The 14,307-nt window shown below is 40.2% G+C and overlaps 1 protein-coding gene across 2 annotated transcripts in view; it reads left to right on the top strand.

Moving 5' to 3' along the window:
* Positions 1-13,347, top strand: part of enpp5 (ectonucleotide pyrophosphatase/phosphodiesterase 5) — a 46,717-nt gene extending 33,370 nt beyond the window's left edge. For both annotated transcript variants that reach the window (XM_036147635.1, XM_012866707.3), the window contains exons 2-4: positions 4,227-5,129; positions 6,807-6,983; positions 9,260-13,347. In XM_036147635.1, the coding sequence (XP_036003528.1) occupies positions 4,250-5,129; positions 6,807-6,983; positions 9,260-9,678 (1,476 nt within the window). In that variant the 5' untranslated portion in view covers positions 4,227-4,249 and the 3' untranslated portion in view covers positions 9,679-13,347. The remainder of the gene's footprint in view (positions 1-4,226; positions 5,130-6,806; positions 6,984-9,259) is intronic.
* The last annotated feature ends 960 nt before the right edge of the window (positions 13,348-14,307 follow it).

The raw sequence follows: 14,307 nt of genomic DNA, 5'->3' as shown, positions 1-14,307 counted from the left end.
TTCATTAACTGCGCGTTGCTCACACGGAGGCATTGACACAGCCTCGACCTAATCTGTTACATTTCTACTTTCCAGTGACATCATATTTCTGATCATGCGTTAAATGCCAACCTGCTGCTTCTTTTAAGGTCATTCTGGTCAAATGAGTTTTCATCAGTAACCATGTTAAAAATGTTTAAAGACGTTTTGATAGCCAGCACACGATTCATACCCATGCCAGTTACACACAGGTTTGGTAAATACTAATAATGTTGCCAATACCTAAAGTTAGATCCTTAACTTTCTATTTTGAAGTTCCAAAATATATAATATGCGTAAATCTTAGCTCATAAGGATGTACAGGTTCAGTGCCTTACAAAGCCATCATAACTCTTGTGCACTTTTGAATTTTGTCACAGACAAGCTTTAATCTATTTTATTGGATAGAGAGGATCTCCCAGCTGTCATTTTCGAGGCTTGCCACTGATTCTGGATTGGGATTAGGTCTGGACTTTGACTGGGCCATTCTAAGACATAAATATGTCTTGATTTAAAACTATTCCATTGTAACTCCAGCTGTGTATTCAGGGACATCGTCCTGCTTAAAGGTGAACCTCAAGTCTTTTGCAGCTCCGAGCAGGTCTTTCTCCTGTATAGCCCTGTATTTAACATCATCGCTCTTTCACTTTTTCAACTCAGACCATCTTCCCTGTCCATACTGAAGAGGCATCCCAACAGCATGATTCTCCTGCCACCATATTTCACTGTGGGGATGATCTCTTCGGGTTGAGATGGAGTGTTACTTTTTTTTTTGGTACACAAGAGTTTTGAAATAGGCTAGTTTGATATTGGTTTAATCTGAGCAAAGCACCTTCTTCCCCAGGTTTGCTGTTTTGGGTGATGAATTGAGCTGTCTGGTGAGAGGTTAAAAGCTCACAACTGCACAACTTTGTCCCTGACCTATCTGACGTGTTCCTTGGCCATCATGGTTCCGTTTCTTCACTAACGCTCTAAAAGTAACCTCAGCGGTGAACTCTGTTTACTAATCGAGTGACGTTTAAGAGCAATTGGTTGCATCTGAACTTATTTAGGCATATCAGAAAGGGGATGCATACATATGCAGGCCACACTTTTCAGATTTTATATATTTAGTAAATGAAACACTGTTCCTTTCCATTCCCACTTATATCCTATCTTGTATAAGCCCATCATGTAAAATCAAAATAATTGAGGTTTGTCAAAGTGTAGAAGAGTTTGAGGTCTGTATAAAGGCCATACAGAAAACCGGCACTCACTATTGTGGACACTACTAACATGGTTCATCTTGTCAGCTGTAACCTGCACGGATCAGGGCTGCAGGCGTGACAGTAGAGGTGAGCCTGTAAAGTCCCAACACCAGTCAGGAAGGAGGACGAATGGCTCTTTCTACCTGGGTAAACCTGTGAGGAATGAGAGAACATCTGGATTCAGAGACCGAGCTGTGGAAGACAGCGAGCCTAATTAACGTTTAGGCATAAAAAGGATAGTACTCCAAACACAGAGAAACAAACTAGCAGCACTGAGCTGTCAGAGATATGTAGATATGGATTTAATGGATAAGTTTACCCAATTTTTGGTTATTTCACTTTAATATAGGAAGGGACTGATTTCATTATTACAGATCACAGTTGCTGTGAGCTATTTTTGGGATACCACTGTTTCCCGAAGCATGACTTGGAATAACTGTGGGGTTGGAAGGAATCTGTTAATGAGCTTTGCAGTCAGCCCTTTTTTGTGTGTGTGGGGGGATTTAAAAACAGATATCTTCTATTGTTGGCTCCTTCTGAAATATAAGCTACTAGCACATTTGACAAAGGCTGGCATATAATTTAAATGCTGTTATGCATCACTTCCTCTTTCAGCTGCACTCAGAGAACAGCTGTTGTTGGTTTTAATGGCTATTGGACTCATTGTTTGTACTGCTCTGATGTAGATCACAAGTTAAGATATACCAGATGTTTGCTGAAAGGTAGGTTAGGTCAGCTGGTTGTTTCTAAATATGTAATCCTTAGAGGGATAGGGATGGCTTGCGCATACCGCCAGCTGTCAGCCGATGAGAAGCCGGGAGATCGTAAGAAGATCAGGGAGAGTTGTGGAGATATTGGGACTATGTGAAAGGAGGAGTATGGAAGAAATATAGTCTGACTAGAATCAGACATTTTTTAGACATTACATTTATAACACTGACTTTTTCTCCTGTGCAATTATGCATGTGATTTTTGTTGTTTTACTTTAAATATGCCAGCAAATATTTCTCCTGCAAAACATTGCCTGAAAAAAATTCAATGGCAGAAATTTGCCTGCAAAAAAACTGCCTGCAAAGTTGTTGACCATCTGGCGACTCAAGCCATAAATATCAGCACTAGATCCAGTCGGCCGGCTTTTAGCCAATCAAAACGGCAGGTACAAATTGACATCCATTTGAGTTTCGGTATTTTGTTCGTCTAATTGAACTGGGTGAAATGTTTGACCGACCTAACTACAGCTAGTGCACCAGCCCTTTCTGCAGAGGCCCTGGTTTTGACCCGGAGGAAGTTTTGTAATAATCTCTGTTTAACAGAAAAACCTCTTCACTCATCTTCGTTAAGCCATTAACCAGCCAACCATTAGGAGACTCACCTCTGTCCAATACACTGGTGTGTCACGTGACCCAATGAGTAATATTTGATTGGGTAAAAGCTGCTTGACTCGATCTTGTGCCAATTGCTTTGATTTGAGTCCCTACAAAATCAAAATAATTGGAGATTTTTTTGCTGGTATATTTTGCAGACACATTTTTTAGTAGAAATTTTTGCTTGCCAAAAAAAAATAAAAATAAAAAATCACACACATTGCACAGGATTAAATTGCAATTGGTTAATTGCAATTGAATATCACCATCCAAATAAGCAACACACTGCAGCCCTTTTTATATATTTATACATCACCCAGCATTTATGACATGCACTCATTGAGCTTTATGCATTTAGCTTTAGTGATAAAATGAACACCACTTTCTGAAATTCTCATCCTTGTCAGGACACCTATTCAAAAAACTTTAAAATGTCAAAAAAAAATAAAAATAATAATATCTCTAAAGTTCAGTCAGCAGTTGGGCAATCCTTGTTATCAATGTCAGACAAGCCGGAGGTCGAAGCCAGGTAATCCAGGGAGGTAGGTGAAGAAGCAGGTTCAGGCAGGCAGAGGAACTGGACAAGGTAGAAAACAAGCAGGTTAGCAATGTCAAACCTGGCTCAGTCAAACTTGACTCAAGCAGACAAGTGGCCTGCAAGTGTTACCACTGGGGTAGACAACAATCTGACGTAGTGCAGGTGGAGGAGCCGTCCTTATATGGCACCAGCTGCTGATCATGGTGATGATGCGCAGGTGTGAAGGTCACAGCACAGCAGCAGGTGTGACACACTGATGTCTTAAATGTATTAAAGCTTTTCAATTTAAATGCTTGCTCTGCATTAAGCCGCTACATCCAATTTAAAGAAAAGAAAAAATAAAAGACATTTAGCTTTTACCTATAGAAATGTTGCAACTGTCAGATCCTAGACAATATATTTTATTTGTCAGATAGGTGGATCACATTTTTTGGAGGATATAGTTTTTTTTCTTGTTTTTTTTTTTTTTTTTTTTTTTTTTTTGTAATAACTAAGCCTGGAATGTATTTTAGAAAATAGGAATGAAACACCCTGAATGTGGCTCTGAACACAGCGGCTTGAATTGGTGGGTTTTCTCTGAGCGTTTGGTGTTGTCTTTTGCTGTAGTCCAGTAACATGCACGTTAATTTAAATGGAGAATCTAAGCCTATAATGTAAGTGTTTCAGTGAGTGGTTTTGTATCTCTCTGTTAACCACATCTGGTATTAATACACATATTTCATGTGTATTAATGTTTTCACCTGATACAATTGCATTTTTGTTACTTGTCTCACAACCAGTGACTGTTTCGATGTGTTTTCTGATGTTTTTATGTTTTAATTTTGTAAAGCACCCCTCAAATGTGCTATACAAATAAACTTGACTTGACTTGACATCTGTTTACCCTTTGCCAGCTGGATTAAATCCAAATTAGGTTTCAGTGAATGCAAAAAAAAAATCCATTAAAGAACAAAAACATGTTTTTCCCTAGTTGTCATTTTACATGTTGTCTCAATTAATTCTTCCAGATAATCGTTTAAATGCGTTGCTTGAGAGGGTTTTGTGTTTTTTGTTTTGTAGGTTGTGTCATTACAAGCCACGCCATGCTGATCTACCTGATGCCAGGAGGCTGCAGACCTCTCTTCTTCCTACTGGCCGTGGTTCTACCCCTGGTTTCTCCACACACCCGGAACCACCATGGACAGCAGAAGCACAGCGAGGAGGAACGGCCCAAGCTGCTTCTCGTGTCCTTCGACGGCTTCCGCTGGGACTACATCTACCGCGTCCCGACTCCCAACTTCCGCAGCGTCATGGACGAGGGGGTTAAGGTGGAGTTTGTTGAGAACGTTTACATCACCAAAACCTACCCGAACCACTACAGCATGGTGACGGGGCTGTACGCGGAGACGCACGGAATTGTGGCCAACGAGATGTACGACCCGGCTCTGAACCTGTCCTTCTCCATGGAGACGGACAGCGTGTACGATTCAAGGTGGTGGGAGCAGGCCGTGCCCCTCTGGGTGACCATCCAGAAGGATGGAGGGCGGAGCGGAGCGGCAATGTGGCCGGGATCTGATGTATTGATCCATGGCATGTTCCCCTCCCGGTACCTCCTGTATAATGCCTCAGTTTCCTTTGAGACCAGGGTGCGGCGGATCATCGAGTGGTTCTCCGCGCCGGAAGGCGAAGCTGTGGATTTTGGAATTCTGTACTGGGAGGAGCCGGATGAGAGTGGCCACAACCTGGGACCTCAGAGCCCCCTCATGGATGCGATCATTGCTGGGATAGATGAGAAGCTCGGATTCCTCATGAACGAGCTAAAAAAGGCGGGGCTGTATGAGAAAGTGAACCTCATTGTGACCAGTGACCACGGGATGGAACAGCTTTCCCCCGAGAAGATCATAGAACTGGACCAGTATGTGGACAGAGACTTGTACACCTGGGTGGATAAGAGTCCAGTGGTGGGAATCCTGCCCAAAGAAGGTAATGAGAGTTATTTTTGGAAATACATTCAGAGGTGCATGGAAAAATCACCTGGTTACTGGAGATGGATGTTTTTTATTTTAGGCGAATCAGTCCTGAACAGACTCCAAAATTAGATATTTTCTTTTGATCTGTGAAAGCACCATCGCTAATTGTTACCAGGTCATGGAAACACAGCACTTTTCTTAGTGTGTATCCAGCGAGGGGATGACTTAAAGGAGAAATAAGCAAAATGTCAATATTTTAGAAGAACTAAAGGTAATTTTTGTTCTTTTCTTGAATAGTTGTGAAAACCAACGACAACATTATACCATTGCAAAACAAACTTCTTATATATATAATTATCAATTATGAACCGACAGCACTCCCTGCCCTAAAATGCCACCATCAGAGCAGCAGAGCAACATGGCGGAGAGCACGCCCAGCAGATCAAAACGTTCTCTTACTAACAGCATTATAAGTTATGAGTTACTTCTTCACTAAACATTTTCGTCCGAAAGGTGATGCTGTTTTGCTGTGTGTTTATCCTTTGCAAATATGCACACACATACAAGGCAATGAGTAAGAAGGGGAGGGTAAAAGGGGGGGGGGGGGGGTTGCAGCTGGAGTGGAGGTAGAGAGAGGCATGGCTTGTCACACATCTTATGGTCTACAGACAGTGCGCAAGCCCCACCTAGTGGTGAAATATCACTTATTGCTCCTTTAAAGTTTGTCATTTTCAGCATCATTGAGGTATTGATAGTGAATAAGCCAGATGAAGCTATGGGAACTGTATGATATAATGCCTGTAGACACGTCTCAGGTTCATTCAGGTTTTGAGAGAGAACAATACTTTCAGCAGATAACAGAAAGGATGAATTCATTACATAACTGCATACCTCAGTTATATCTTTTTGAACTTTCAGGATCTGTCTTGGATCGTGCTGGATTTGGAAATATTTGCAGCCTTTTGGAAATGTCTGAGCTATGTTTAAGGTCTATATTCTCTGGCGAATTCACACAGAAACTGCTGTTAGTGACGCCAACCGTGCTAATCGCTAGCGTAAGATGCCATGGACTGTTTAAAATATCAACGTCAGATCAATTTGTGTTTGTTTAAAAATAATAGAACCCTGTTCTACTATCGTTCTCTTCTCACACCCATTGTGCCACATCATCTGTTCTCCTATTATAAACAGTTCTGTGATTGCTGCGGATAGGCACTGCCTGGCCCCTGCAAGGGTTGGCTGGTTAAGACGATGGATGTCCGCCCTCATCTGAAAGACTTGAAACAATGTGTTGAATATTATAAACAAAAAAAATTTTTTTAACAGGCCAAAGCATTACAAAAGCTGAAACTTGGATATCAGACAAAAAACATTAATTGTTGCATCTGCTTTCTAGCAGTAAGAGCTTGTTGACTAACAGGATGACTCAGGCTGAGAGACAATGAACCCAGTCTTTTTATCAGCTTTCAGAAACTGTTCTGGCAACCCATTTCCTCTGTGCTTATATCATATAAAGGTTTAGTTCTGGGCATTACCTATCTTATCTTATCTTATTCAAAACATAATGTAAACATCTCATCATATTTAAATATTCTTTATCGCAATATATTGTATGCTTTTGTTGTGGACACTTAGCTATCCTTACATGTTAAAACAAAACTCGGCCCTTAGCCTGTGCTGTGTCCCACAGGGAAGCTCGATGAGGTGTATGGGAAGCTCGCAGACGCCAACCCGAACATGGCGGTGTACAGGAAGGACGACATTCCCGAGCACTTCCATTATCAGCACAACATCCGGATCATGCCCATCCTCCTGGAGGCCAAGGAGGGCTGGACCATCATGCAGAATCTGACCGGACTCTCCATGCGTATGTCTAAAAATGCTATAAAGCTGTGCTGTCATGTCATTCTGGTTTGTTACTCTACAGTTTTTTTTATCTAGCTTTAAACCGCAGCGTTTCTCTGCTCTAATTATAGCTTCACAGGTGACTTATTTTGGTCCCCAATCCAAAGCTAGCCGATGTGACACCAAATGTAATTAACAAAGACAGGCAGATTGATTTTCTCATGGGACCAGCAAGGATCTGTTTGACGGAGAGGTGGGGGTTGGGTTCTGTGAGTTTTCTCGCTGTGCCTTCCAGCTCTTTTCTTAATTCAATAAAAAAAAAAAAATAGGCCCTTCTGTTCAGATTAGAAATGTCAGAACATATGTCTCAGGCGCAGCCCTACATTAGCTGCTTGCGCTGCTTGTCACTGTCATGGTTGAAAGCCTGTTAATCAGTAAAATGTCCAAGCGGAGCCTGCAGCTCATAGGAGGACCTGCTGACTGCAGTGGTTATGTGATGTGAGTCTGCTTATTACACGTGTAAAGGCTGTCCTGTGTGGAGCAAGTTCCTTTTTAATGTGGCATAGTTTGATTCTTTAGATGATAAAACAATAGCAGTCAGTGTCTAGCAGTGTTTTCTAAGGAGTCACTGCTCCTTTATGGGCATAGATCTCATTATCAGTGCCCCCAACCAACTTACAGTCTGTTTCATAGGTTTGTTTGAGATCCGTTAAAGGTATAGTTTGGACATTTTTAAGCAAGGTTCCATTAAAAGTAAACAGCCTGTCTGCAGCAGAGTGCTCTCTTAGTGTCTGTCTTTTGGTATAAATCCAGATTAGATGGTTTCAGAGACTCACAGCTAGTCTCAGAGGAGCCAGTAACAAAGCACACTTCTGTTGTCTTCAAAACAAGTCAAATCACAATTGCATGATAGTGTTGTATGCTAACGCTATTTTATGAGCCTCTAAAACGTTGTCTCTGTTGTGTTTGGTGGATGTTTACACAGATGTGGTCATTATTTACAAGGGAAATAGAAGTAGGAAGCACTGCACCACTAATGGTATTCCTGTATGATACGCATAACAAAAATGGAGCATATAATGTTAAACATCTGTGGTCTAATCACAGTAACTGACTGATATAATATTTTAGTCTTATAAGTAAATGTTTTTTTAGTTACTTTAACTGGAACCTACGTTCTGGTCTGGGTATGCGTTCATACAGGAATATCATTGGTGGCGCACCGCCTTCTGCCTCTGTTTCCAGTATAAATAATCCTCAGCTGCTTGTTAACTTCCCAGTGCAAACCCAATGACAGTATAATGGTTAAAAAATGTGTTAACAATTAAAAACCAAAGACTTTTTGAATGCTGGAGTTATTTTAAGAAGGTAGAAGTCTGTCTTGGTCTTCGTGTCCCCTCTCTGACTAGCTGTTAGCATCCAACAAATATGGCTTACGCTAGATAAAGACACGAAGAGAGTTATGTACTGTAGGTTAGGGATTAGATGCTTACCACCTTTTTACCGAGCTTCACTTTAAGAAATATTGAACAATCTGAAGCCTTTTAGGACACCCAACAAATTAAAGAAAAGTAAGGGATAGAAAAATGGCCAGGGTTCTCCCAGAGGTTCAACCCATCATTTCAGTAATGTAAAAGCCAAATTAAACCTTATCAAAAAATAGGAACTTCTAATGTTTGAAGACAGCTTGAAATGGGGTCAGATGTTTTGATGGAAGTCAGCCAGGTGGTTTTAAAACGTAAAGAAATGGAATATTCTGGATTGACAGTCAGTCATCCGATATCTACCTGAACAAGCTACCTTACACTCCTCTAAAATAATACAGAAAAAAGAAGGTTTCATACTACCACCACAAAGAAGGCTTGTTCTTTTCTGGGTGCTTCCAGACTTCTAGTCACTGGTTTTAAAAGCTTCTTAGCAATATTAAGAAAATAATATATTATCTTTCGACACTTCCATGTGTCCATTTATGTTAAACCCCTAAAAGCCTGCAATAATGTTCCTAGTTTGGAACATAAATAACCTTCTCATGTTTGCCCCAGACAGGTGGCATAAGTGTAACCTAAGTATATTGCATAAAATAACTTTTACGCAACCAGTAAAGTCTCAAACACATGGACACAAATGAATATTGCATTCTTCAGGTTTTTTTTCAATGGCTCTGTTAGATTTTTGTTATGTGTGTTTTTTTTTTTTTTTTAGAATCTATTGTTACCTGCTAGCCTTTAACATCTTAAAAGTGAAACTGTAATGTAACTTGTCACAAACATCTCACCTATTTGTTTTCTTCCTCCTCAGTCGGAAACCATGGATATAACAACACCTTGCGTAACATGCAGCCTGTGTTTGTGGCCCGCGGGCCGGCCTTTCGCCAGAACTATGTCAAGACCTCCATGCGCTCTGTGGACCTTTACCCTCTCATGTGCCACATCTTGGGCATCCGGCCTCTGCCAAACAATGGCTCTCTCCTCAACGTCCAGGACCTGCTGTCACTGGAGCCAACTACTTCCACGCCCACTTCCACCCACACCACCGTGCCTCCTAAGGTCGGCAGGTTCTCGTACGCTCCGGTTGTGGGTTCGTTCATTGGTGTGGTGATGGTGATCGGATTCCTGGTGGTCTATGTCATAACAGTCACTTTAAAACAGCGGCCTGCCCTTAAACTTAGAAGTTGGGAAATGTCACAGCCCTTACTGCAAGAGGACTTGCACCTGTAGCTGTGGAAGTTTAAACGATTGGAGATAGAAAAGATGAGGAGCTGTGGCTCCCCCAGGCACCCGGCTCGGCCCAGAAACATTCTCTAAATGTTTCCTTGGCACCAGTAAGTGCAGTTGTGCAAGAGAAACATTCATAGGGCTTGCATCTGGTGCAGGTTTAATCAAAAATACTAAAACCACGCTTTGATTGTGAATTTAACTTGAGATCATGTAACAACCTTAATGTCACTTTCTGCATAGAGATTTAGGACCAAGGGTGGATTTTTAACCTGTGATTCTGTTCTAGTGTGAACTTTTGGTGGCAAGAACATTTACTTGGATGATAGAGAGGCATCAGTATGCGCAAATTAAGTCTACCAAAGGTGTTTTATAGTTGATGGTCAAGGCCAGTTCGTGTTTATGCGCATTTGCAGGAGTCTGGGTGAGAGTCTTTCTGTAACAATCCTCCTCATAAGCCTATCCATTAAGATTGACCTGCAGTTGAAATTTTCTTCAGTGATCCAACGTTTGCTCAAGCATGGGCTGTCTTGTCAAATTTGTATCGTTATATTGGCAAATTTGTAATTTGAGTTTAAAAACAGGATAATCCTGAATTAATTTTTAATGAAACATACATTTTCAATGAAGTAAACAATTCCAGTAGTTGAATTTGGGTGGACTTTACCCACATTTTTTGACATCCTTGGCAAAAATATGTCCAATGGGTTAACTCGTTGATTCTTTATTGCAATATTTTTTTTCTTTCAGTACAATCCAACATTTATACATTTATTTAGTCAGACAAAGGCCCCACAAATAATAATACCCACCCACCCAATGTGAGACCCACCAGGGATTTTGTAAAATCCCTGGTGGGTCTCACATTAAAAAAAAGGCAGAATATATTAAAAAGCAACTTATGCCCACTGTTAAGTGCTGTGCCAGAGATGTGATGCTGTGGGAAATACCAATGGTTTATTTAATTTAATAATCTGGACTTTTGACTGGTCATGAGGTTTTTTCAGCTGTTTCAATGATTAAAAATATGTCCAAATCAACACAGAAAAATCTTCCATCCCGACCGTATAAAAACACAAACCAAAAAACAAAGAAGGAAGAGTCAAAGATCCCTCTCTCAACATCAATAAATGTTCCCCACTGTGTGAACATATTCAAATTAAAGGTTCTATTCTAGTCATACTTGTGCTCCTGCAATAAAATATGGATTAATCTATTGCTTCTTACACATCTCTACCAGGAGTGCCATCAACGATGGAGGGTGCAGTAAACACTTGTAGTTTATATAAGGAGAATATGATTATTCATTGATTATTATTATGATCCAGATTATACTTATATGCAAATGCAGATACATGCATTGACAACTATAAAACGCCTTTGGCTGTTAAGATCTAAATAGATGATGCTTTTTTTATTTTTTACCTTTTTTTCCTAGCTTCTATTCTAGATGGCAGTATTTGGGGTCTGATTGGGAGTTCAGTGTTTTGAGCCTGAGGGCAGCTTGTGGAAACCGGGAACTAGCTTTTATGACCCCATGTCCAACGTGGAGTAATGGGCCAATTATCCTAAGAGGCGCTGAAAGCAACAGGGTAGGGGGATCAGATATCTGCATTTGTTTTCAGACAATCTTTACCTTTAAAACATTCATAGTGTTTCCACAGGAAAAGTCATGTTACATTTGAGGCAGACAATATGTAATTGAGGAGACTACGCTTTTATAGCAAAGGGGTACTTTGACAGCAGGCAGTTTTGATTTGAGATTTTCAAATCTATGCAAATCAGATTTGTATGTCATGAAGTAAAGGACGACCAAAGTCTACTTAGAATTTTCCACCACTTGTTCTGCTTGGGATTGTAGAACTGGAGAAAATGTTACTCGATACTGGACATGCTGTGATTCTGCTAAAGTATTAAAAAAAAAACCCTGCTGTAGCTTCAGGAGACTGGTCATGGTCACTGTTCATTTTAAATGTTGCTTGGAAAATTCACTCAGTGTGTGTGAGTCTACTTTATGTGTTGGGCATTCACGTCACTACCTTGCTCTTTCATAGTCAGCTGCCATTTGCCTTTAAACTTAAAAGTATACGCCTCTCGAGCGTTCATTTTGTCTTTTTATTCTTTGATGCCCCCTTCACACCTGATTAAGACGGCCTTACAGTCGTAAGGATCACTGCAAATTTACAAAACCTCATTTTAATGGGAAATGGCACCACTACGCTCTTATCATAAGGTATACAGAGGTTTTCTCTGTTGCTTTTTCCTGCCATCTTATCAAATTGTTGCCACCAATCTAGTTTTACAAAGTTTGCATTTGAACTGCAGCCTGAAGAATTTCCCCCAACCTTCTCGCTAACTGCCTGAATGCACAATTTGGAGGTGTGCACACCCTACCTGAAAGGGAGTGCAGCGTATGCCGATCGCTTATTAGGGAATAATATGAACAGATGTTTCAAAAACAGCACTGCATGCATATTTTCAATTTGGCAGAATAGACTTTTAAACATAGCAGTGAAAGCCAAAATCAATCAGGTTGGGGTTAGGAGTGACACCGAGCTTCAGCAGACAATAGAAAAGGAATACAGATGGCGTCTTGTTTTTTTTTTTTTAACCTCCTACCTCTGGCGTTGCTAACTACTCTAATCGCTAATGAAAGTCATGAAAACAGTTTGTAAAATTTCACCATCATGTAGATTTTGCTTCATTTGACTAAAACAAAGGTTTTGTGCATCTTCTCACGCAAGTTTCATGCAAACACTCAGTGTCAGCTTGACTCAAGAAGAATTAGTGACCATTCACAGCAGAAGATCTTTCCAAGACCGTCATGGTGCGGTCTTAGTCCGGTGTGAAGGGGGCTTTGTCTAAGGCATTCTTTTTCTTTATAGATGACCGTGTATTTCGCTACTCGTTGTGTTTTAGTGGCGTAACCATCACCTTGTTGGTGAACTGTGAAGTGCAATTGCAAATTGTCTGTATTGTGTCTTAGGAATCTTAGGGTTTAATGTCATTTGGTTGAGAATACTTTTTTTTTTTTTTTCGGAATGACTCGCAAGACATGATCCCCTGATTTGCACTACAGGATTGAAACGACGGCAGTTGTTTGATGCTTCTTAGGACACGTAGCTTCTAGTTTGCACTCCTAATTTGTAGTAGCTATTTCAAATAATGAAGAGAAAAGCTGCCTCTTGTTTGGAAGCCTTTTAATTAGCATAGTTATGGAAAGGATGATGAGATTTGAGTTAAAAGCAGCTGTGTGTATCGTTTTGCTGCACCTTATATGTAAAGAAAGAAATTGGTTTAATTTTCTCCGTTTGCTTTTGGAATGGATTAACTGTGCCCAAAAACAACAGATATCACTGTGATATAAATAGATATATACTTTTTACAAAATTTGAATTCATAAATTAACAGCATTTATATTGGAACAACCTAGGTTCACATCCTTTTAATGTTTTAGTAAAGAAAAAAGTGTTTTCCCAGACCCATTGAAATGGACTGATCTGCAGTAATGTATTTCAAAATGATTCATTTGTACTTGCTGGATAAACACCAAATGAGTTTATAATTATTGCCTTGGTTTTGGATACAGGATATTTAATGAGTGACAGATGAAATATCTTTGCCATGTTGATGCAGTTGAGTCTTCTGAAAATAAAGGGACTTAAAAAAATGCCTTTTCGTCTATATGTTTTGTTTTTGGGGGGGTCTATGCGTTTATGGACTGGCAATCTGTCCAGGGTCTCCAATATGCATATGTTAGGTAATATGTAGCATGTGTTTGAAATTATTCTGCAAGCAGAAGCGCTGCTGCCCGTGGAACTGGGGGCATTTGGGTTATATGGTTTAATAATCAGCTTTAGACATGGAGGTTCAGTGGTTCTTGGATAGCCTAACCACGTCTTTCATTAAGGGTAACAGTTTGGGTCAAGTTGGGTATTCTGGCAAGATAATGATCTCTGACCAAAATCAAAACTGACCTCCGACCTATTGAAAATATTTGAAATATTAAAAAAAGAACTTAGTCTTCGCCAGAAAAGCTGACCAACAATCTACCTTAAACACAACAGTTCATTGATAAGGAAAGTGGTAAAACAGTTGAGTTAATCCACAATAACTTTCAAACTTGAGCACCCAATTCTTGCTTTTAAGGTTCATTGAAATTATTTAATGTGTAATCATTGCACCAGGAAAGCCTATTGATTCAAACACATCCCTAAAAGCCCAAAACCAATGAGATTCATGAAGGGGATGAGCGTTTGTGGAATTCTGGGTACTATAAATGACATGCTGCTGCAATGGACAGTTTTATTCTGCTAAGCAAATGTACCACAAGAGAGACCTACTGCATGTAAGACAATCCCTGCTCATAACGTCTCAACAGAAGCCCCAGTTCAGTAATTTGTAATCCATTAAAGTGCCTTGCTCTACAGGAGGCAAACACATTAGGAAAGTATCAAAACCTAACTTGAATCTGTGTTTGGTGGTTTTCCTTGTGTTTTGTGGCTGTGAGGATACAAGATATTTCATAACAGTTTCGCTGAGCTACCTGCTTCACCTAAATGTCCTTGAGGGTGCAGCCCCCCCCGGTGATTGCATTATTCACGTGTTAACTTGCGGGATCAAAGGTCTTTT

This window comes from Fundulus heteroclitus, chromosome 15 (assembly GCF_011125445.2).
Source record: "Fundulus heteroclitus isolate FHET01 chromosome 15, MU-UCD_Fhet_4.1, whole genome shotgun sequence".
Taxonomy (NCBI): Eukaryota; Metazoa; Chordata; class Actinopteri; order Cyprinodontiformes; family Fundulidae; genus Fundulus; species Fundulus heteroclitus.
This window is presented reverse-complemented; position numbering and strand designations above follow the sequence as displayed.